Source organism: Anopheles coustani, chromosome 2 (assembly GCF_943734705.1).
Source record: "Anopheles coustani chromosome 2, idAnoCousDA_361_x.2, whole genome shotgun sequence".
Lineage (NCBI taxonomy): Eukaryota > Metazoa > Arthropoda > Insecta > Diptera > Culicidae > Anopheles > Anopheles coustani.
This window is the reverse complement of record NC_071289.1, coordinates 83,667,484-83,690,476: the sequence shown is the minus strand read 5'-3', so window position 1 is coordinate 83,690,476 and position 22,993 is coordinate 83,667,484. Positions and strand designations below refer to the sequence as shown.

The 22,993-nt window shown below is 45.8% G+C and overlaps 2 protein-coding genes across 2 annotated transcripts in view; one reads left to right on the top strand and one right to left on the bottom strand.

Moving 5' to 3' along the window:
* The window catches only part of LOC131263019 (ankyrin repeat domain-containing protein SOWAHC), a 104,984-nt gene that overhangs the window by 2,725 nt on the left and 79,266 nt on the right, over positions 1-22,993 (top strand). The window contains exons 3-5 of the mRNA XM_058265144.1: positions 15,133-15,165; positions 15,293-15,397; positions 22,691-22,705. Of these exons, the coding sequence (XP_058121127.1) occupies positions 15,133-15,165; positions 15,293-15,397; positions 22,691-22,705 (153 nt within the window). The remainder of the gene's footprint in view (positions 1-15,132; positions 15,166-15,292; positions 15,398-22,690; positions 22,706-22,993) is intronic.
* LOC131263025 (pyrroline-5-carboxylate reductase 3) lies at positions 18,370-19,822 on the bottom strand. The gene is made up of 4 exons (XM_058265152.1): positions 19,744-19,822; positions 19,176-19,423; positions 18,595-19,012; positions 18,370-18,502 (listed from the first exon to the last, which is right to left on the bottom strand). Exons 1-4 carry the CDS (start codon positions 19,820-19,822, stop codon positions 18,432-18,434), a joined length of 816 nt encoding a protein of 271 aa, XP_058121135.1. The 3' UTR covers positions 18,370-18,431.

The window sequence follows — 22,993 nt, the reverse complement described above, 5'->3', positions numbered from 1 at the left end:
CTTGTTCAGTGCTTGTTCTCCCATACAAATCGAGCGCCTACCAACCGGGCCCCGTGTCCCCATTGATCCGTGCCTGTTTATCTGTGACCCTTTTCGTCACCTTTCTTCTTTGGCAAATGTTACGGAATGCTGCGCCGATCCCAGGGAACGGCCGAACGTTTGGAGGTGGACGATGGCAGGGTGAAATAAAATCGAAATCCAGCACAATGCCACAACGTAAAACACCAGCTAGAAGAAAACAAATAAGCTTACGAGCTGTCAAAACTATAAATTATTACTAGTGTTGTGGTCGCTTCCAAAACCTTCCACCTTCTGTCACGATCGTACCCCTCCCTCTCCGGGGCACCTTCGCATCCCAGCCGGTCCCGCAACCGCCCTCGAGATGCCGTTTGCGTCGTGCGGGCTCACGATTAATTTCTATTTAATTGAATACGATTTATTGATTTTCAATTATGCTGCCCGAAATAGTGGGGCGAGGCAACCATTTAGCGGACCGTGGCCAAATCGGGAATACCTACCTCGTCGAAAAGCGATCGAAACCCAACCCGACCGCCCGGATGGATGGGAACGGACGGTGTGTCATTTGCCTAACCGTCGACTTAGAGGCTAGTTTTCCCTTCTCCTATCGTCCGGCGATCGGGCTAACTTTCCTGTCCCCGTTGATTTGGTCCACGATCTTCCCCCGGGGCTATGTCCGGCTCGCCCGTAATTAATAACTATGGAGGAGTTTAATTATTTGATAAAATCGTTCCTTGCCTGGCGATCCGTTCCTATTCTTAAAGGCGCTGGCAGCAGGGGCACGCTGTTTACATTGTCCTGTTCGATCCTTCCTACTTGTTATCACCTCGCCTTGGGTGCTCCCCCACCCTCGGTTCGAAGGAAGCGCGAGCCCATTCGAGGCTAATTTATCATCGTCTTCGCACGGGTCAGCCAAAACTAAAATCTCGTCTATCTCGTGCAGGTCATGCTGCTGCTCTATGGCCGACCTGCAGGCGTAAAAGTTGCACCGTCACCGAGCGGGGATTAAACGGTTTCATGATAGACCACGAGCTGGGGTTTCTTTTATTATTTTTTTCGCTGTTAAAGTGATTCAAATAGCAGCAGGAGACAAATTGTGGCGATAGTTCGTTCGGGATGGACTCCTATCACGTGCGTTGTGAATTCGATCAATCGATCGATCGATCCTTTGGGTGTCTGCAGAGTGTCTGTCAGGAGGAAGAAGAAAGAAAAAAAATCTACCTAAACAGCCCTGTCATCATCTTGTGCCTTCATTCCGGGACCGTTTTGGAACATGTGTCGATCATTTGTGCGTGATAAAAGGATGGCATCAAAATGATTGTTTTACGAGGAATGCATTAATTGCCACAATATGAAGGTCTGTTTTCTTGTCCTTTGTAAGCCAACCAATGCATACCAAATGTTAAATATGTAAAGCCATTGAGTTTGCTGGTTGTTTCAATTTTAAATTAGATGCAATGCTTTCCACCATATGAATTTATTTTTTCTATTTACCTAGCTGACGAGCCAGTTTTATTTTATTTTCACCATATAAAAGCTGGACTAAAAAACCATTAGCTAACTATTCTAATTGCCAACAAAGCGCAGAATTGGAAATGTTGAGCTTTTGGAATAAAGAAAAACATCGACATAAATTATCGTAATATGGATTATTCAATTTTAAAATATTTGAAATTTTAATACTTCATGTGTATATTGATCGCAGGTACAACATTTCGAAAACTTGTGTTGAAACCAATAGCACATTAGTTTTGTTTATTATTTGTTTTCAATGAACACTTTAACATGGAATTTTGAAACAGTGGATTATAAAATAAAAAGATTTTTATCAGACATAAATTTTCCTACAGAACAAATAACCTAACAGATAAAACTAAGTAATATATTTCACTTTTATAATGGCTTTTGTTAAAATTTGATTCGTTGAAACAAAACTCTTGCGACATCGTCAACGTATGAATGAATTTTAACAGTAAATTGTATCGGCCGAATCCGTTCGCGATCAATGTTTTGATGGCTCCGTCTATTTGTAGCCTTTTCCATTTTATGTTTCCTTTGCGAAGCCTCCTTAAACGAATCAGTTCTTCTTGTTTTTGGCTGGTTTTGGACGAAATGAAACCCAAAAAGTGTTACGATACGAGCCACCACTCCACCGGATGCCTTCCGAAATGCCTGCATCCCATTCGAGCGTTAATCAAGCAGCAACTTCTGAATGAAATCGGTAGCAGGGCAACGGCCAATCCGGCCACTTCCACCTGACCGGCGGCCGGTGTTTTATTTCATTCATAAAACTCGACCCTACAAGGCAAAGCCCGATGACCCGAGCCATCGGAGTGGCGCCACTCGCCCGAGGTTCGCCTGCGTGGGGCACCATCATCGGTCCATCGCCGAATGGCGGGCCACCCCAAAACTGTCCGCAACCGAAAGCCCGCGCCGCCCGCTAGGCTCCTCTAATTAGCAGCAGCCGAATAAATGAAATAAAACCCCTTCTTTGGGGTGCCGTTGATAGCCGGCCGTTTGTGGGATTCTTGGCGGCGGAAAAGGAGCAAAAGTTCTCGACGGAGGAACACCGGAGCTGGACCGGACCGAGTGGATCCGAATTGCATCGAGAATGAGACTTTAAACTCACTTCATTTCGGCTACTTAGCAACGGTTTATCTTTCCGTTTCGAGGGAAATAAAAACAAACAAAAAACATGCATCGGACGTTCCCTTCCTGAACGCATAAACGCGCTCTGCTTCGGTTTGCTGCAGGTGAATTAAGCGATTGCGAGGGCCCCACTAACCAGGAGGATAATGACTTTGTTTTCTCCGGAAATCTTCGGATGTTCTTGTGTCGCCGGCAAACCGACCGTAGCGGAAGCGGCTTCCCCTTCATCATTACCATCATCAGCGTCATCAGGTGTACAGCGTGTGCTTACAGCGTTTGCCGTTAGGCGTTTGAGGAAGATGAACTCGTTTCCTGTGGAAGCCGGAACAGGGGAAGATAACTTATGCCAATTGTGGACCGTTCGCATGCCCCGCAATGCGTGCTGCTCTTTCCGATTGGTGTCAAACCGGCACTGGACCTCCACAATGAATGTGCTCCACAATGCAAGAACCCTCAAAGCACGCGCCTTCCCTTTCGAAATCCTTTAAAAGGACTAAGGAGTTATAGGGTGGAGTAAGAGACGGGAAGCCGGGTGAGATTCCGCTGGTAGTTTCCAAGGAAGAAACCACGGCGGGCCACACCGGCCAATATAATATTTCGTGTGGCCTTTCACCTGAAAGTTCTTCAATCTTTCGACGGTAATTGCATGTCCAGTCTCAATTATGTCAATTACAAATGATTTCGAATTTACATGAACTAATTGCGAATGTAAACACGGCGCAAAACAAATGCTTCCTCGAAGAGCATCCGAATGCACGAAGAGAGAGAGAGAGAGAGAGAGAGAGAGAGAGAGAGAGAGAGAGAGAGAGAGAGAGAGAGAGACAGACCACATCGATGCTTGGCGAAGGGAGTCCTGCTTAGGCCGGCGATGTTGCATGAATGTGTTGGCCAGCACCAGAAGATTCCTTGCGGGTTGCAGCCATCGTTTGTGAGCCATCGAGGGAACGGTGGGTAATTTGTGAGCTTAGCTTAGCTCTGAGGCACGTGGAACGCCATGTCCCGTTTGTCAGTGTGGCTGTTTTTCGGTTCAGACTGTATATACGATTTTTCCTGCAGTCCCGAAGTGTCAATGCGATGTCCGGGTGTCCACCAACAGAACGAACGTGAGCTTTGCTTGCGTGTGGCCAAAGCGGGTTGAGGCACGTCGTATTTTTCCGCGCCATCATCACCATTTACGTAGTCCGACTGTTCGGACGGATTTGCGAACGATTTCGTCATACGCGGCAAACGGATGGTCAGCTATATACGATGACGTTGCGCGAATTACCTTCACGTCCCTCAAATGAAATGAAGGCTAGACGCCGTTCTCGGGAACTCCGTAAAAGCGAAATGCAAAAATCGCGCAAAACCGGACCCGCCAGACATTCCTTCTGGCTGGCCAATCTCGGGGTTCGACTTGGTGATGAGAATTCTGGATGGCTTAAAGCATCCTTTCTCTGCCGCGCCAGTTTCGGGAAGTGGCCGTGGGGCTTCTTTGCGCTCATCGATTTAATGATGTGGTCGTTATTGCGCGTTTAATTTTGTAGTCGAAAGAGGCTGAATTCATTAGCTGATGATTTTAATGATAGGCATTATAAAACATATTAAAAACGGTTTTCGGCCGAAGTTTTACGGTAATTTTTGGTGGCCGCGCTCGTCCTGGCGTCGATGGTTTTGGGTTGGTTTTCGTTTCTCCGAACAAATGTGACAGGGATGCTCGGGCTGCAAATGGAGATCTTGTGCAGATTTCTACTGCTGATAGTGAGTGTGGACGATGTTCGGATGGTTCATACTATATGCAATAATTTCATAGAAGGTGTAAGTCTAGAAAGAATACGTAGGGAATTGCTTGTATTCTTAGAAGTTAGGATACATATGAAGCATAGCTAGAAATGAGAAATATGTAGATTTAAATTTGATCAACAAATTGTTTTCGACTCCTGAATGTTGGTGAATTACAAAGTGCAAATTCGTATGCATTATTTTAAAAACATTCCTGAAAATCCCCAAATTATTTAATGCCCTATAAATACGCTCATCTCAAGGCAATCCTAACCATTTCAAAGTGCGATAAAAAAAACCCCTGCAAATAGGTGAAAGAGTCATAAAATCTGGTTTCAAAGTTTACAGAAGCACATTTTATGCCCGTTTTCTTAACGATTCGTGAAAAATGAAAGTGAAATTGAATGTTGCCCGGGATAATAAAACACCGCCACACTCTCTACTGGCGCGAGAGGCAGCGCAGATCAGGGTACAACTTTCTTGACTTTTCCTTCTTCTGCCCCGTTTATGATTCTGATTTCACATTACAATTACGTTTGTAGGGGGTTTTCGCGGGCTTACTTTTACTTAGTGGAAGTTGGAGCTGATGTTTAAGCGGCAAACAGCGGCATATCCATTAGTAACAGCACCGTGTGTTGGGCCTCGGCAAGCAATGGGGCAACAATATTTTCGCGAATGTGACGACAACGATATCCTGGGGTGATCCGTGGCATGGCAACTCTGCGCTATTCGAAACAATTTAATGGTACACCGACAACGCTGTGACGGAGAGTTTCCGCCATGCTAGTAACTTCTCGAGGTGGGAAAACTTGACGTCGTCCTGCAGCAGGAGGCAGACCCTGACTGGCAGGCCTTTGACAGCAACAGCTGGGATTTGTCAAAGCGAGCAGCGTGGCGGCCGCGTATGGTAATTTTTCTTGTTCGGTTGTATTTAAATTTAAATAAAATGAATTCATCATGAAATGCAGGCAGCGCACGCGGTGGTGAGGACGTCGTCGTCGAGCGATGGAATGAATGTTGCCCCGAGTCGCGCAAGTCCTGAGCCTTTCCGGGTCGTCCGAGAAAAGTGTCCATGTTTTCTCCCAGGCCAGGCAGTCGAGTTCTCATTCGAGAGATTGTTGCGCTCCACTGGCACATCGAGGACATGGCTGGCCGCCGAAAGCCAAACACTTCGTAGCATTGAAAAATCCCCGGATATAGGAAAAAACAAAGATTGGAGGTCCGTTTGGTGGCCAATATCAAATGCGAGACGGCTCGAGCGGAGACGGGAAGACACCATGGTTAATTGCCATTGTATATTGTCGCGTTGTTGCTCGCCGTAAAGAAAATGTTCGCTTGTCACACGAAATCGGGAAAATTCGGAACAGCTGTGATTTTCCACGACGACGATTCCCTCCGAAGCCTCCTCCGTCGTGGCGTTCGCCACGGAAGCACATCAACGTCTTGCCCTCGGATGGCCTCCGCGACCCACCAGAGTCCGGCCCGCACCCGGTTGATGGGTGATGAATTCATCGGTTTATTTTTAGTGCGCGACACCATCGTCAGCACCGTGTCTCGTCCCGGGGTAACCGGGGATCCGTGTCTTATGAATTATAGCCCCATTTTCAACGGATTCCAAGTGGTGATGTCGTCGTCTTCGTCGTAGGTTGCGCGCTTCATCGCTTCTAGAGTAAACAACAATTGACATGAGTCTGTCAATAGTTTGAGGAAATTATGTCATTTGTTACAACCTTTCGGGCGCGCGGGTCTCGTGTTACGGGATTTCCCGAGGATTCGCCGGATTCTGGCGCACTTACCGTTCGCCGCTTGACGTGTCGGCTGATCCGGCGTGCCACTGCATTTACACGGTCGCTTCGTGGCCACCCGGTAGGTCCCGGGACGCAACCGGACGGCCTGGATCGTTTAATGCCCGGCTCGTTTTCACGCGTTTGATGAAAAATTATCCACTTTGGTGTTTTGTTTTAGCCCCCGCTGTCAGTGTCAGTGTGGCACGCAGCGCGCCCGGTGCCCACGTTGAGGATCTATTTAAAAACTACAAATATTTGTCTTGCGTGTGCATTACGATATCCATCAAACACCGTTCGGATGGTGTTTGGTCTGGCTGTGTTTACTCTCGCCATAAGATTGGAAGAAGGAGCGTTTGCTATTGTAGTCCTTTCAAAACAAAAACTCAACGGTATCTTAAGCGCTTAACTGGTCATTAGACTGAATGTTTCAAAAGTGTAACACAAAGATTATGTTTCGGATATTCGATACGATCGAGAAAAATAGATAGCAAACTTTTCTTCACTTGCTATACCGATTTATTTTTTTTATGAATTTAAGAAAGTTAAATTAATTAATTGGTTTTTATTAAGATACTACTCAAACTGGCGGTCTTTCAACAAAGTATTTGGTTTATGATGTCTAGCTTTTGAATAGCTTAGAAGTTAGTTGTTTTGAATTATCCTTAAAGTCCTTATGATTTAAACTAGAGTTGTACCTAATGAATCTTTTGGAGAGATTCATTCACTAGAATCTTTCACTCATGATTAATTTAGATTGATTCATGAATTGTTGAGAACTCGAATCTCGTAACATTGATGAATCTTTCAAAGTTTTCATTAACTTTACAAAATCTCTAATAAGTGTTTATGAATCTTTAACTAATCTTCATGATTCTTTGGTGGAAATGGGTCATACGACAAAAATCAGAGGGCCTTCCCATTTCAGTGACGTTTTTGGTGACTTTGGGTCTGACGATTCTCTCACTCAGAGATTTATGAATCTCAAAATCTAGGCAAAGAGTCATTCAGGTTCGTGAATCTCAATCAACATTGTTTTTTAAATCGCTAATCAGCAGATTTTCATGTTGTGGAGACTCTGGATTTTTATGTATTTCATAATTCAATTCGAATGGGGTAAAAACTGTCCTAAGGATTTAAAATGCTTGTCACAAATGGCTCGGTCTTTTAAGGTGACACGCATCCAACCGCTTAAATCCTAGAGTTTATTTTTTTAACTTAACTCACCACTTTCCTTTTGTTCTTTTCCTTGCGTTTCTTGGTTTTCCCACAAACCCCCGGGTAGGATAAAATGGTATGCTGCTGCACACAAATCGGCTTACTTATCCGCTGTTTTCATTATATGAACGACGATTATAAAATGTTGCACGAACACCGGGTGCCGGCTTTCTTCCGACGCTACAAGACACTTGACAAACGGAATCCGCTCCGGTTTTCGTTTCCTTGCGGTTCCTTGCGTTGAGTCCTTGTCCTGGGCCCGCCCGTGCAGGTACGGAAACGCTCGGCCGAAAGCGGAAGAGGTTCGTTCTGAAGTGGCAGTCCGCAACAGTGACAATATTAACGCTCCTACATGCATGTACCGTCCCGTTCTAAGTCGCACGCGGCAGGGAAGGAGGATCAAATGGGAGGTGAGAAAGTGCAGTGCCAGCATAAAACTGGGTGGAAAAAAGGGAAGAAAAATTAACGATCCTGTACGATCGTCATGTGGGTTGGTTTGGAACCCGGGGGGGCAGGGGAGAAGGGACTCTGAATGTTTGCAGCAAATAAGTTTAATACCGTCAACTATATATGCAAATTGCACCGAGCACACAAAACACAAACATTGAGCCTGATTGCTGGAGTCACAGCACGCACGGAGGAAACGAGCAGTATTCGCCCGGGACGTACGGTGCTCTGTGCGTGTGTGTGTGCGTTTAAGGTTGTTTGTTGGTGTGGAAAACTAGAGTTGCGTGGAAAAACTAGCTCTAAGTAGCGTAATGGGACAAGGCTCTGTTTGGGAAGTGCAAAAACCGGGGGACCGACGCGGGGCAACGAGGAAGGATAAGGCAGGGGCGTACACAAAGGAGTTGAACAACTTCAAGTCTAGCCAGAAGGACAGGAGGTACCGAACCTGGTACACACCACCTCTGGAACTCATACTGAACTGTTGCCTAAAACACGTCCTCGTGCCTCCCTCTGGCCAATGAATGTGTGCGTGTGGGTGTTTGTGTGTCTCAATGTGCACAGGGACATTCAAAACCGGAAACAAGCCAAAAGTGGAAAGCAACCCGGCGGAAACGGTGGGAATGGCTGAACTGAACACGATGATCCGAGTCGAGCGGACGGAGGTCTACGATAGCACCAGCCACTCACATCCACACACAGACACACACACACTTTCGTCCTCTCAAGGGTGAAAGGTCCTTCGGTGGGTTGTAGTTTGCCAGCAAAACTTCAAGAGTATATTATCGACTACCGGTGAACCGTTTCGGATTCGGTCCGGTTGGGAAAAGTGTGGCCACGGTGGGGTGAAGTGGAACGTGGTACCCTACTTGTGGTACGTACGGTGGGTTTTCAAGGATGGGAATACCGGAAACCGGCGCGATTCTGGCACGAGCAGTTCGGCGTGCACTCATTTGTGCTGTTTATTATCATTATGATTTTAAATAAAATGCAAAACAGTTATCTCCCAGCGCTTGGGCTCTGGGACTGGATCTTGTTCTTTTTTTTCGTTCACCCTGCGTACCGGATGTTCGAGGATCACTGACGCGCGCGGTTTGGTTTTGTATCGGAACGAGTGCCACTTGAGTGCTGGCACACACTCCATACACCATCGGGCGCTTCGCGTGTTTGCAGTGAGGCGGAAAACGACAAGGATATTTTGGTAATATTTTCAACTTCTCACGGGCATGGTGCTGCTGCCCGGAATCTACTGCCAAGTAGTGTGTGCTCGAGAGGTTGATAATGAACTCCACACATTCCCTTCCGATATTGATAATGATTATGACGGTGGAGGGAGTGGAGGAAACCAAACCGCGCGGCAAAAAACTGTAGCTTACCAATCCTTATTGTACAAAGCTTCTGGTGATCGAAAGGAATTTATTTCACCATGGGAAACTAACGAACAAGGATAACCGGAAGTCACCTCTCAATTTGGCACGCAGTGTTGGTTCGTCAAGTGGAGCCAAAGCCATGTGCCTTCAATTAGCTAACGCTGCAGGGAATAATTAGAGGATGCACAAGTGGTCCTTGATCTCTTTATGTACTTGAGTTGTGGTTTGCATTGTTGGATGATAAAAGAACCTATTTATCCAATTTGCAACATTATAACATGACCTTACGCGAAGCGCTACGTTTATTCGATAGGTAAAAGGGGAATTTGTGAATTTCGCGGGAAAATATTTGTTTACTTTGCATGAGTTCTCGTTGAACTCATTTTTATTATTGTGCTACTTACATTCGTATCTTTGTTAATAAAACTTGCCCTATTTATTTCTTTTAATTAACATGTTTTGGTACAACGCTTGAACATCCATTCAATTTTCTTGTTCAAACTAAAAATTAAACTGTGTCATTCCTTTTTTAAATAGTTAATCATAATTACTTCTTCATGTTGGCTAAGACGTTTTATTATCTCCCATGGAATTGGTTCATGTTTTCCACAATATACTTCATAATAAATCTTCATCAACCATCATTCGAGCAGTATGTAAACGACTTATTCACAACCAAAAAAAGTCATATCTAGCGGTTGAAGTCGTGCTTCATTATCCGGACAATTTCGAAGGATACGCACGGTTCGTTCGTTCCTACCAGCTTTCATTAGCGAGCCGGCGAATAAAGGTGTTGTTAGAAAGCGGCGGTCCCACCCATCCGCCATGTGCAGAAACCCTTTTTTCTCCTTCGCGCATGGCGTTCTTTTTCAAGTGCTGGCTATCATTATCGCGCAGAAATGTTTAGCGGTTAATTAACCGCAATCAGTTAGAGATCATTTAACTCATCCTCCGCGCACTCCCGAAGGCCAGAACGTTCGTGCTGTTTGGGTTGGGTTGGGAGGGAGTGGGAATTGTTCAAGCGCTGCACCGACCATCGTATGGGTGTGTGTTTGTAATGGGTAGTCCCCGCGAAAATCCGCTGTCAAGTGCTTGCGGGCCGGGATGTTCCGGGACGATGTTGTCGAAATGAGGCCATTCCCTGCACAAAAAGGCATTTATTTGTGCAGCCCGCGTTCTCGCATCGGCGCGATTCAGCGCCGAGGGGTGGTTTTGGGCATTTGAAAATAAGAGTGCGGCCACGGAGGTAGGGGGGGAGGGGGGGGGGGGGGGTTTGCAAAACTCACGCAAACACACATAATCAGCCCGCGGATACCGGGGCCCCACCGACCGTTTAACAGTGAATGCTAACTGCAGTTAATTTATATTCCGCGAAAATTAATTTTCGTTTCCACGCGGACGCCATAATTTAAATGCAATGTGTGTAATTAGTAGGCCATGTTTTTATTCACGCATGTTGGGCAAAATTTACATTTTTTCGCACATGCACCGGATAATTTATAGATAGGCGAGCGGGCGTGCCGGTGAGCGAGACGGCGCTAAAATTGGCAATCGCGGACTGAGAGAAAGCGGCTCATATGGGGATGGTTCACTTCTTGGGAACTGGCCACTTGCTTTGAGTTTGAGCATTCAGATGTTGTCGAGGTGGATCTTAAGCTTAAAATGGAAGCAAGATGTCCTTCAAGATAGCGTGAAGGAACCCAAATACGGGGGCACATTCTAATTAACCGAACCAAATGCAAAATGCGTGCACCTTCAAGAATCACTTTAGGGTGTGACACCACATGCCGTCGTCTCTTTTGCAATCCCAGAAAACTTATCCTCCACACGTCGTGAAGCGAAAATGATCCCGTAGACAATTATCCGTTTTTCGTTGATTTGCATAGATTATGTAAATAGATCCGCGTGGCAACCGGTGGAAGCGGATGTGTATTAAATTTGATAGACCTCGTGTGTGCGTCGGTGTGTTTGGCTATTACACTTACTCTATCCGACACTCTATCGAATGTATGCAAATTAAGCCCTTTCGAACTTAATCAACGCAATTCTTCGTAAACCGATCGCAAAAGGTAAAATATTGTCTAAACGCTACCGTCGATGCGCTTCGACGCTTGTTCCGACGAAGGCGATTGCTTGTTTTAGGGCCAGAAACAGAAGAAACTAGTCAAATAAACATCGGACCGCTCGGCTGCTAGTAGGGTTAGAGCCTTTCATCGTCCGTTCTAAAGAGGGATGACCTGTCCTTTAATAAGGGCAGTGGTTCGTTTGGGGTAGATGAAGGAGCTCCTGACTGGAGCTGTTTGCTTGGAACTGGAGGCTCATCCATCCGGTGTTTATCTGACCAACTTCATCCTCCAGGGGGGGAAAGTCCTGCGAAAAGGGGAAGGCCCTTCGGTTGTTATTGTACGTTGCGTGGGCCGGTACTGCTGTTGTTACTGTACTGCTGTTTGAAAATCCCCGAAAGGGTTTTCACTTACCTACGTATCTACCTTCGAACCTAACACACTGCCCCACGCGCACAACCTGACCCCCTCGCCGGTATGTCCCTTTTCACCCGCCCGCACCGAAGGATACAAAAGGATGTACACTTTTATCCAAAAACATTGTACATTTTGATGAAATATTTGCGAGCATTTCGCAGCGAACGGTGGAAGAAAGTGTTCCGTGGCGGTTCGCATCGGGGGCCGAGGTACCAGAGGTACGGACCCATCATAGATTACATCTGCCCGGTGACTGACTGTGCCGGGTTCTGTCCCGCACGCCGTACGTTGCACTACTAAGCACTGCTCGTTCAGCGTACGTCAGCGCACAGCCCGCTATCGTTGTTGGCTCGTTATTGTGGCCATTTAGAAAAGGGGTTCCCGTCCTCGAGAGCAGGGCGGGGTGTGGAAGCCGACTCCATGCACTGGAGGGTTCTCGGGGTGGCTTGGGGAATTTGAAAGTGTATCCTGTGGATGGAAAAATGCACAGTGATGTTCGAGCGAAAGGACGAAAACCAGTTTTTGGATAATCTATCCCGGTCTATTTTTATCAGCTTTCATTGGAAAGTTGATTATTATAATACTTTCCGTTTCTTAAACTTTTTTTTATCTCTTGCATGTCTTTGCTGTAGAAGTAATAATACTAACACCAACAATAATATTTATTTTAATTTTTTAAATTTTTTATTCCTCAGTTATTTAACGTGTTTAAATATGCCAAATGAAATGCAATTATTTTCGTTGAAGGGGTTTCAATAAAGAATGTAATTTCATTCTTTTAAACATACCTCTAACTACTCCTTCAAACCTTTCTGCAGTTCAGTTTTTTATCTCTTAGTGATGTAACAAGTTTTAGTTTCATTTTGTTTTGTTCGATTGTTTATGAATATCAAGAGTGTTTTTTTTTATAATCCCAGCATTTTAAACATTTATTTGACACGTTGTCGCATCTATTATAAATTTTAGCTATTTTTGTATGGAACTTTGTGTACACTAAAAACTCTACAGATAGTGAACCATCGATTATTAAACTTTCCACTCATTAAGTTTAACCACTGCAGATGTTTTTTAATGTTTGCTATATTGTGTCAACATTTATCTAAATTAAATAATTGAAAATCCTGTTTACTAACCCACACAAAACATGCATCTACAAATATCTCTAGGTGTATTCATCAAGATGTATACAGCAGGGATTATACAACACGAGGAAATTGATGAAATATCCACTTATTTAAATATATAGTTCTTGTAATAATCAAATTAAAACATAATTCTCAAGTAAAGAGTAAAAAACATGACTCTTTTCTCAATTCCTTCTCCTCGGAGCATCGCCGGGCCGTCAAGCTAGTTTTATTATATTTTCAAAACTATCCTGAACGTATTTTTCTAAATATATTCAGTTTTTATCTCGCCCCGTTATTCCGTTTTGTCTAAATTATGTTGTACTCTTTTACTGTAAAATGAAATAGAGTAAGTTAAACGTCAGTCTGTGACCATGAGTGTAACTTTTACCTTTTCGTACACTCTCTGCACTTTCGACTAACGCCGAAAGGCACCGCAGCTCAGGGGAACGGCAACGGCGGATGACGACGGCAGCGGAACTGTAGTCATTCACCCGAACATGCTCTTCATTAGTCCCCGCGGTAATATTGCCAGTACAGGATTTGATGAAGAACGGTCTACCATGACAGTACGTACGACGACGACGACGACGAATCCCCGGCGATGACGACGACCGGATAGGCCACGGGCCACACGAAGCCGGCGGATGTGGGGCGGATGTGGACGATGATGAAAAGGAATTACATTGTGGGTACCTTTGTCTAATGAACTGGCGTACAATTTCCACCTTCACCTGTAGTTGGCAGCATCCATCTTGCTGCGTTTGCTGCTGCCGGTGGTGTTTCGGGTTTAGCTGGGCCGGTACGTCATCTCCGAAGGTGGAGACACGGTTTGGTCCAACCCACTCCGACTCCGCAGCAGCGCTTGTTGTTCGGCCCGGCCATGTCGCAGAATGGCGCTCGATGCGCATGCCACCTAAACCATAACATCAAACGGCGATGGGGGCGAAGGTGCCCGTCAGGTGCTAGCTGAGAATAAAAAAAACGGTTCCCGAGCAAGACGCGACGATGGTCCTGGACGGTTGTTTGTTCGTTCGTCCCCGCTCCGGCATCGGGGTGGGCGCAATATGGCCGTTTGGATGCTCGATACATCGTTCGTGCGGGAGAGAAAACTTTCACTACGGGACCAGTAATTGCGATTTTCGGAAGTTTCCAACATCGATTCGCTGTGTCGCCGGAAAGTTAAACACACTATCGATGAAGAGAAGAGCACATTGTTCCATCAATTGATTCGGTAGGTTTTGTTTTATGCTGATACGGAGGACATGCCCTCGGAACAAAGTAGTAGCAGCGATGTTATTTCCCATAATGGCAGTTAACTTTTACTGCATGGAACGATCTCTGGGAAAAGTTTTACAAAGTAATGTTTTCGTTCAATTTGCTGGATGATAGTGGATTAGAATTCAATTATCCTTTTTTTTCAACATGCGATAATGAATATTCTCATTATTCAATTTATCCTTATAAACATATAAACTTTCAAATCAGATAATAAAACTCTTACGAAACATCCAAAAACTCTGCATACATCAAAATGAAGTAGGTCTTTCTTCTGTTAAAAAAAATAAATCCGGCCATCGTGCAATCCAACCAAACAAACAAACAAACTGACCAATATTTTAATGGCCAACATGTGCTTCGCCAAGCATTCCCCATTGCCATCGGCAGCATGCGGACTGATGCCGTTGACGACAGGCGCCTTAGCGATAATTCGTAATGGCAAAATGCGCGCGTAGTTTTCCTTAACCTGGTTGCATAGCTCCTCGAGCGTCCTTGTTTGCCAGCGTCCGCGAGCTAATAATATTCAACTTTTTATGGTTATTGCTGCCATTTCGTGTAAACGCAGTGAAGACGATGGAGAATGGCAAACGGCCAACGGAAAACAACAACACCAAGCAACAGCGAAAAATAAACCTGCAAACCACCCAAAACAACGTGCTTAAACCTCGGGAATCGCACTGCAATTGATTTACAATTTGTCGACGTATGCAAATGGATACGACCATAGTGTTGGCGCCGGCAGAGGGTTTGTTTCGCGGGGCGGGCCTGTGGGGGAGGAAATGGTTTCTGCTGTTTTAACTTATCTTCAACGGTTTTGTACAACGGGTGTTCATTTTCCCGTAGCAAATCTGTTGCACGAAGTTTAATATGATTTATGTAGGATAATTTCAGCTCGTTGTAGATTTGCATTTTTGTGTCGTTTCACCTCATTTTCCTGATGAGCGCAACACTTACGCGTCTTTTCTGTTTCTCTTTTTCTCTTCCCCTGTTCCCGCCCATGCAGAGCCCCGAGGAGACGATCAACGCCGAAAACCTTGTAAGTAAAAAACGCAAAACATTACACCATCAATGGGCTTTTCGTTTTTGTTTTGTTGACAAATCCATAAAACTGACCCATCGGTCGGTCTACAAACTGAACATGCTGCCTCTCGTCATTTCCACAGCTACAGCACCCGAACGCTAAAGAATGGCTAATTGCTGCCGCGAAATCGGACTATCAACTGCTGGCGAAGCTGTCCTCCGAGCATCCGACGCTGGTCAAGCTGCAGGTAGGTGCAACTGCATCCATTCTACGCATACAAAATGCAACGGCCATAAAACACCAGACAGACAAACACACACAAACACGAACGTACGAGTAGACAACAAACTCCCGGACCTAACTAAATTAATTCAAATCGTCCTCGTGGCGGGGAATTTGCATCGGCAGTTGATTAGCATCGACACGGGGGGATAAAATTTGTCATTGGCGCTACAGATGTGATGCATAATGCGGCGGACAATCCGGTGCGCTTCGATCCGGCGCTGGTTTCGGTGGTTTGGAGTCCGGTATTTTAGTCCGGAGCAATTCACGGGGTCACATCCAATTACGCCTGTCACACGTCTTTTAATTTATCGCACGGAAATGATTGAGTGTTGCTGTTAATGACCACCGGTTTGTGTAAAAATGGTGTAATTTATTATATTTTTCCAATTGCCGGGTTATTTGTGGATGGCTATCAATAATTGTTGGTGGAAGAACGTGAAAAAAACTAAAGGAATCCAGGGGAAATTGGACAGATAAAAATTTGAATCATAATGATGCTAAATTAATCTATTAGTTCTAACTAATCCAAAAAACAATCGAATGATACACACACTTTAAAGATAGTCACAAACGTTGAGTCTGTTTGCGATAAATAAAAATCATTCACGCAATCGCTCCCTGACGACGTTTCAGTCGCATCCTTTTCCAATGCTGCCTGTCACCCATCTGACGTTTTAATCTGCCTCCAGCGTCCAAATGGAAGTCAAAAAGTTTGACAAGACAGTAGCACCATCCGGGCGCGGACGAGATGGAAGTTTATTCCGATCGCACGTAATTTTGGCTGATGATTCCCAAAAATTGCCTTCGCCGTTGTGGGAAGCAACAACGGGATTGCGGTTCACTTTCCCCATTGATAACCGCAAACCCATCAGATGACAGTCGTCGACAAGCTGTCGTGAAAAGATTGGTACGTTTTGAGTGAACCCTTTCGGCTTTTCCTCACCCAAGCGGGGTTCTTTGGGGCGTCTTTGTTCGACGTTGATCATCGTCGTGTCACTCGCGTCATCTTCATTTTGCATCGGGTCGGATGGAGAAAGGCCCGATTTCAAAAGGAACACACGAGCAGGTTTGGGTTTCGTTGGCGGCTGAGGTCGCATCCCAGTGGATCCGTATATTTGTCCACAATGCAATAATCGTTTAAAATAATTGATGTAATCCGCAGCCGGTTCGGCCGTTCTTAGATGCACCTTCGCGAAAGGGGACAGGGTTGCATGCATGATGGATTTTCTTCGGCTTCTTCGGTGGCTTTCGGACAAAATGCAGTTCATTTATACATGGTATGGTAATATTATTTAAAAAGTTTGCAATGAACAGAATTAATAAATTTATATCGTTTCTTATCATCTTTTTAGTTTCCCAAAAGAGACATCCTCATTGATTTTTTGGTAGGAAATAATGAAGTCAACTTTAATATTAACCAGGGACATTGTAGTTCCATTCGTGCTTGGATGCATCGTTCAGATAAAACCGTTCCGGCGGCAGCATATCTGGCATTAACTCTTTTTCTCACCACAAACCCCGCACGTCATCAATGTCACACAAATTGGGCCGTAAATATTTCCCGCTTCCTTTCCCGCTGCACGCAGACGCACACACACACACACGGGTGAGGGTCCGGCAAACAGGAAAAAAAGAAATCATTCTTGCTGCCATTCAAAGCCGTCGTCTTGGTTTCGATTGGTTCGTCAGATGGGGCCGACCGGCTCGGAGAAGAAATTCGGATGTTCTGACTGCTTAGCTCGAAAAACGAAACCGCGACCCGAATGCATTCCATGCGGTGTCCATATCGTAAATTAGAGTGCGTGTCACATAAATGCCCATTGGTGGTGCCGCACCGCTTCGCCTCGTCCCGCGGAAGCTTAGACCGACTTCCGACTGTCGGCGAAGAAACCGTTCCGTAGCGCCGTGCGCGCGTTGAGTGACACCTCTAACGATACCCTGCCGCGGTGAAATATCTCCCTTTAGCCCCCGTGGACAGTTCCGTAATTTAGGAACTTTAGCCGACGCCTCCTTCCCCACCACTTGTCATTTAATGATGGCAATGAAAGCCATTTAGAACGGCGCTTTGGCATTCCTTCCCAGTGGGTGGAAGTGTGGTTCACGGGTGAAATAAAAATACACCGTGCAACCGTCATGCACACATACACGCGTACGGTTTGACATGGAAAAGGGGAAAACAAATTTATCATTCTTCTACACGATCCACGGGTAACGATCGTCGTCGTGCGGGCGAAATGTGGCGTTTTTCCCCGCGTACTGGGATGAAGCTAATGGCTGGATCGCTTGTACTAACGCATGCCCGGTTTGATTTGGGAGTACGTATTTGGAAAACAAACATCAGTGATGCATTATTAGCGCCCTCCGTCCGCCTGCCGGAGGGTGGCCGAAGGTGCCGAAAGGGGTTCCGTGCTCGAATGAATGATGTTGGGAAGTTTGGGGTGCCGAAATAGTGACGACGAACAATTTGTGGAGCTACGAAGCTACTGGCTTACATCTTCCCGAGGGGCACACCCGTGGGATCATGCTTTGACGTTTGTGTTCGTCTTGAAATTTGGGTAGGATAATTAATGCATTCGTAGGCAAATTATTAGTACGAACATAAAAGTGTACTTGTCAGGAAAAGGGGTTCAAACGATGTTGATGGTTGGTCCGTACGTTTGAGTGATGACCCTTTCGTGTCGAACGTGAACGCCGGGTAAATGTGATTGCGAAGAAATTAGTTCTTACATGGTGAGAAAAGAAGAGAGAAAAAAAAACATTCGGATCGATTTGCTAGAGCCGTCAGAGTGCGGCCGGTTTCAAAGGACGGTTTAGGACAACGAGTTTGAGGTTCGTTTTGCTTGAGGATGTCTCTAGCGTTCGTTTACTTCTAATCTACACAACACGTATCTGCTAAGTAAGTATTTAAAGGATCACTTTTCTTTTAGTGGCATTCCTTCCCCCGGGAGCCAAGGGCGGGGCGAGCGACGCTCGTTCGGATCGATGATTGATGTCCTCTACTTGCTGGAAATCTGGCGGCACCGAACGGTGGCCGATTCGACAGCGCCACTGACAGCATGTCGGAAGGCTGCAAATACAGGAAAACAAGAAACCGGGACATTAACAAACGATCATTAAGGACACCGGTTTGGTGTAACAAGAGATGTCCAGAGTCAGTACCGTTTTGTTCCAGATGCGCCAACCCGGCCGCGGTCGAACCGGCGGGACTTGTGACGTCGTCTTTGAGCTGCCCCGGATGGCGTCCGGTTTCGCGGACCAACTTCCCCGATCCAAGCACCGTCTGCGCCGCCAGACGATAGGCTAGATCGCGCGGAAGTCCCATCCGAACCGCGCCGTCCGCCAGCGCCTCGATCATGACGAACACGTACGCCGGCCCGCTGCCGGACAGGGCCGTAATGGGATCCATCATGGCTTCCGACACTTCCTCACACGTTCCCACGGCTTCGAAGAGCGATCGTGTGACGTCGCCATCCTGGTCGGTGGCGGCGGATCCTCGGACGTACACGGAAGCGCCTTCGCGAACCAGAGCCGGCGTGTTTGGCATCACCCGTATGACGCGAGCCGTTGATTCAAGCGACTGATGTGTGTTCCGGGGTTGCGTTTGAAGGGCCGAAAAATAGAGAAAGAACCTTCGGCTATCAGTTCTGTGTACCTCCGAACCGAACTGCATAGGTCCCGGAAGAGGAAAAACATCCCGGGCACCCGATCATGCATGCATGAACACAAAGTAATAATCACACATTTTCGAGCTCGCGCAACGTTACGCCCATCGCGATCGATATGAATAGTTTACCGGCACTAGCGGGGCGGACGGCCTGCAGGACGCTCCCGACCACCGTTGGCTTGACGGAGACGAATATAATCTCCGAGCGTTTCACCACCGGCAGATTTTCCACGTGCGTCTCCGCACCGATCGCTCGGAATGCCTCGAGGTTGGCGTGGTCCGAGGGATGGAAGCTGGCCGTCATGTGATCGCCCCGTGTGAGCCCTGGAAAGTGGAGGGATAGGAAGGATATAGGCACCAGGAGGAAACACCATTTTCCGTGGCAAAATGTAATGGAATAGATTGACAAACAATCATATCATGGCTTTTACGGTCACTGCACATTAATGCCATTTTTATTTTCAATGTTCTTTTAACTGAACACATAATCACTTAATAACATTATCTTCTTAGTGTGTGTTATTGACCGATTCTGTTTGTGTGCTGCTTGCGATTACGAAGAACGACAAACCCAGGCCGATGTGTGTTTTCTGCTTTAAAACTTATGTCACCTGTCGATCGTTCTGGCAGTGTTTGGAACTTACCAGCGGAAATAAATCCGTTCGCCATGGCCTGTGCCATTTTTCCACCGCCGAGGAAACCCAGCTTTAGCAGATTACTCATTTTTCAAACTCAAATTTCGTTCCAGCACCACAGAAATTATATGTTGCTCTCGGGCGGAGAGCACTACTGAAACTAGCATTGAACCTTCGTCGATGACCAGCGTTCCCTCGAACGAAACGAAACAAACAAAATCATTCTCCCAAGTGCTGATAGTGACATCAATATCGCCAATGTTATGAAGTACACCCGATTGCCAATGCTGTGTGCTTGGCTTATCAGCAGCCTCAAAGCCTTAGCGGACTCTCGTGAGCTGATAGGCGATCGTTGGGCCAAGCTGGTACGCTGGCTTATCAATAAGGAAGTTTAACGCTTGCTGTACCAGCCTTGCTTGCGACCATTCACGGCGGAAGCCATCGCTGTGCGGGAAACTTTTCCACCCAAAACCGGTCGCTTCAGCCGGTTGTGTGTGTGCGTGTGTGGATTTAAGGCACCCTGGAGCAATTAACACCGGTGCGAACCTTGCGAGAATCCAGGCCCGGGGTTCATAAAGTATCTCCTCCGCCAACGAATCGTCTTCCTCCCATTAGCCATAGTTCTGTACACCACGGACCAGGTGAGCCTGGCGGAGTATACATGCGTGTGCGTGTGTGTTTGCGAGGGTGTGGTGAAATGGCAAAGAGAGGTAGTAACAGCTGGAGATGGCGCACTTAAGGGGATTTACACACATTTTGTTTAATTTAGTTAATATAATACCACAGGAAGTTAATTTAAACGCCAGCGTACCACATATGCTGCTGTGTGACATGTTTTAAATGAACCATAAATAAGCAACCTCCCCTTTTTGCGGATTTCAGCTCGGGAGTCGGCTGGAAAAGGAAGGAGTAAGAGTGATATGGAGAGCATATGGACCTCATTTAAAGCCTAGTCAGTGTGTTTCGAGCAGTCTAGGAATACTCTTGTTTAGTGAATTTATGAATGAAGTGTTTGATAAATATTGTTGTTTGAAACTGAACAATGGTTATTTTAATTTTGAAGATGTTATTTGGATAACTTACGTGTCGAAAAGGAAATCCTTCTTACTTTTCTTAAAATGTTTATTGTTTTCCAAATTAGCGATACAAGCATGTCCTTTTTCTTACGAAAACATTCAACTAAATCCTGTTGCATCATATTACAAGGCAAAGTAAAATCTCAAATTCGACTTGTTTGTTTCTCTCTCGCAAACTCTTACACATGTTTGCCGGGCACTTGAGCGGGCCGAGCGGATCATAACAGACCCGTCATACTTCACCCGAAGGTCCTGTAACCCGATCATCTACTTAACGCCCATTTTTGTGTCAAGAAAGTGATACTCATTCGCGGCGCTTGTAGAAAAACCCTCGCGGCCTGGCCTGGCCTCCGTCGATCCTTGCGCAGAACCCAAATCGGAAGCATCTGTTTACAAACATGATGTTGCACAATGTCAATTGACTGCAGGGCTCGACCTCGGAGAAGACGGTCCCCGGGTCGAGGTGCATTAGCTCGGCCACTTACAGTAACGATGCGCTTACAGTTATGCGCATTCTAGGAACCTCGAGTGTCACCGTTTCCCAAATTCGTCCTTCGCTGGAAAATCGGACCCTTGTGTCCCACGGCGCGCCAGGGGCCCGGTACGTGTCAGTGCACTTCAACTGCGCGATGCACGACGCACCCTCTCGATGACGGCACCGAGGGGTACGCGTACTTCAATGACTTATTTATGGAAGAGTAGCTCTTAAGCAGTGTGTCAGTTGTAATTGAAGAGATTTTTCTCCGAATTCGTGTTGCGCCGGCCGACTCTGGCCGCGTAGAGGTACTGAAATGGGCTGAAATGCGCGCACATACGCTCGGTTTGCTACCACTTGTATGTTAATTAGCTGGAGTCGTCTTATGTTTTATGCTCCCGGTTAGCTTATGAAAAATGGTTACTCAATTTATCTAATTGGCCAGAGCGTTCAATTTTGGTTCACTTTTTTTTAGATATTTTCTGTTGTTTTTTTATGTCAAATTTATTTATATTTATCTTATTGAATTTGTTATTTTAATCCCTGCACTTTGCGTTTGCAAACCCAACCATCGTAGTAATGTTTGAAACTTTTGCAATACTACACTTTTCGTATATTTCGCAATATGGATGTTGGATGTTTTAATATCTAGAAGCAACGTGGAAGGCAGGATAAAATTTTGATTTATTACTAAATTAGTTGTTAGATTATGCTCTGCAAAGTACAAAAGCTATCTTGTTTTTTACATATTTTATTAGAAGTTAAACTAACTCTTATTAAATTTAAGCAAAACGTTCAACACGCCATTGTGGATGTACTGGTTTTGGTACTTCAAAAATAATTTAAAATACATTCAAAGAATATGTTCTCAAATAAAGTTCTGTGCATCGATGAAGCAAGTGCGAGCCATGAAACATATTGTTTGTTTAGTGTTTCATGACCCTGGGTCGAGTTAATATTCATGGTCTTAAAGGATCTGAAATCGATACTGGTTGTAAAATGACACTCTTGTGAAGTAGTTCGAAGATTTCTCAGTCGAGAATTAGCTGCCAAAAGGACGATGTATCCTTTTTGCTCCTATATCCTGAGCGACTTTCCGGCGCCTTTGCTTCAGAATCCTTGAATGCATCCTATGACTTTTCGCAGAGGCGTTTCCTCCGAAGATTTCCTCTGAAAAGGCAGACCAGACCTGACAATCGAGCAAGTGGTGTGTAACTTCACATCTTCCACGCTCTCGAGTGAAGTGCAAGGTTCAACAGGCAACCAACAAGGCAGGCAACCCCACGAGAGCGTTCTTGCATGATCTGTAAAGTGATTCCTCAGCTTCCCCGGCATCCTTCGGACGGGTGTGTCGTGTCCGGCACTTGAGAGGTATGAAAAATGGACCACAAGCTCTCAGCAGTAGTTTCTTTCCTCATATGTTCCCTCTACGGTTCTGACTTTTCCCTTTTTTGATCCTTACTATGCAAAGCGTTGTCCTTCTGCCCTTACGTCTGAAAGAATGTTCGGAAAGATTAAAACGCTTATATCGTTTAAAGTGAAATCCGTTCGCGTAGGCAAATCCGTGGCCGCCTCGGCGTGGAATGCTTCTAGTTTCGGGTTTTCTTACCCAAGAAGGCGGAAAAAACAATCCCGGCTCCCGGCTCGGCAGGGATAAAATTGGATTTGAAATACACACCGGGGGCCGACTGTCGACACGGCGGGCCCT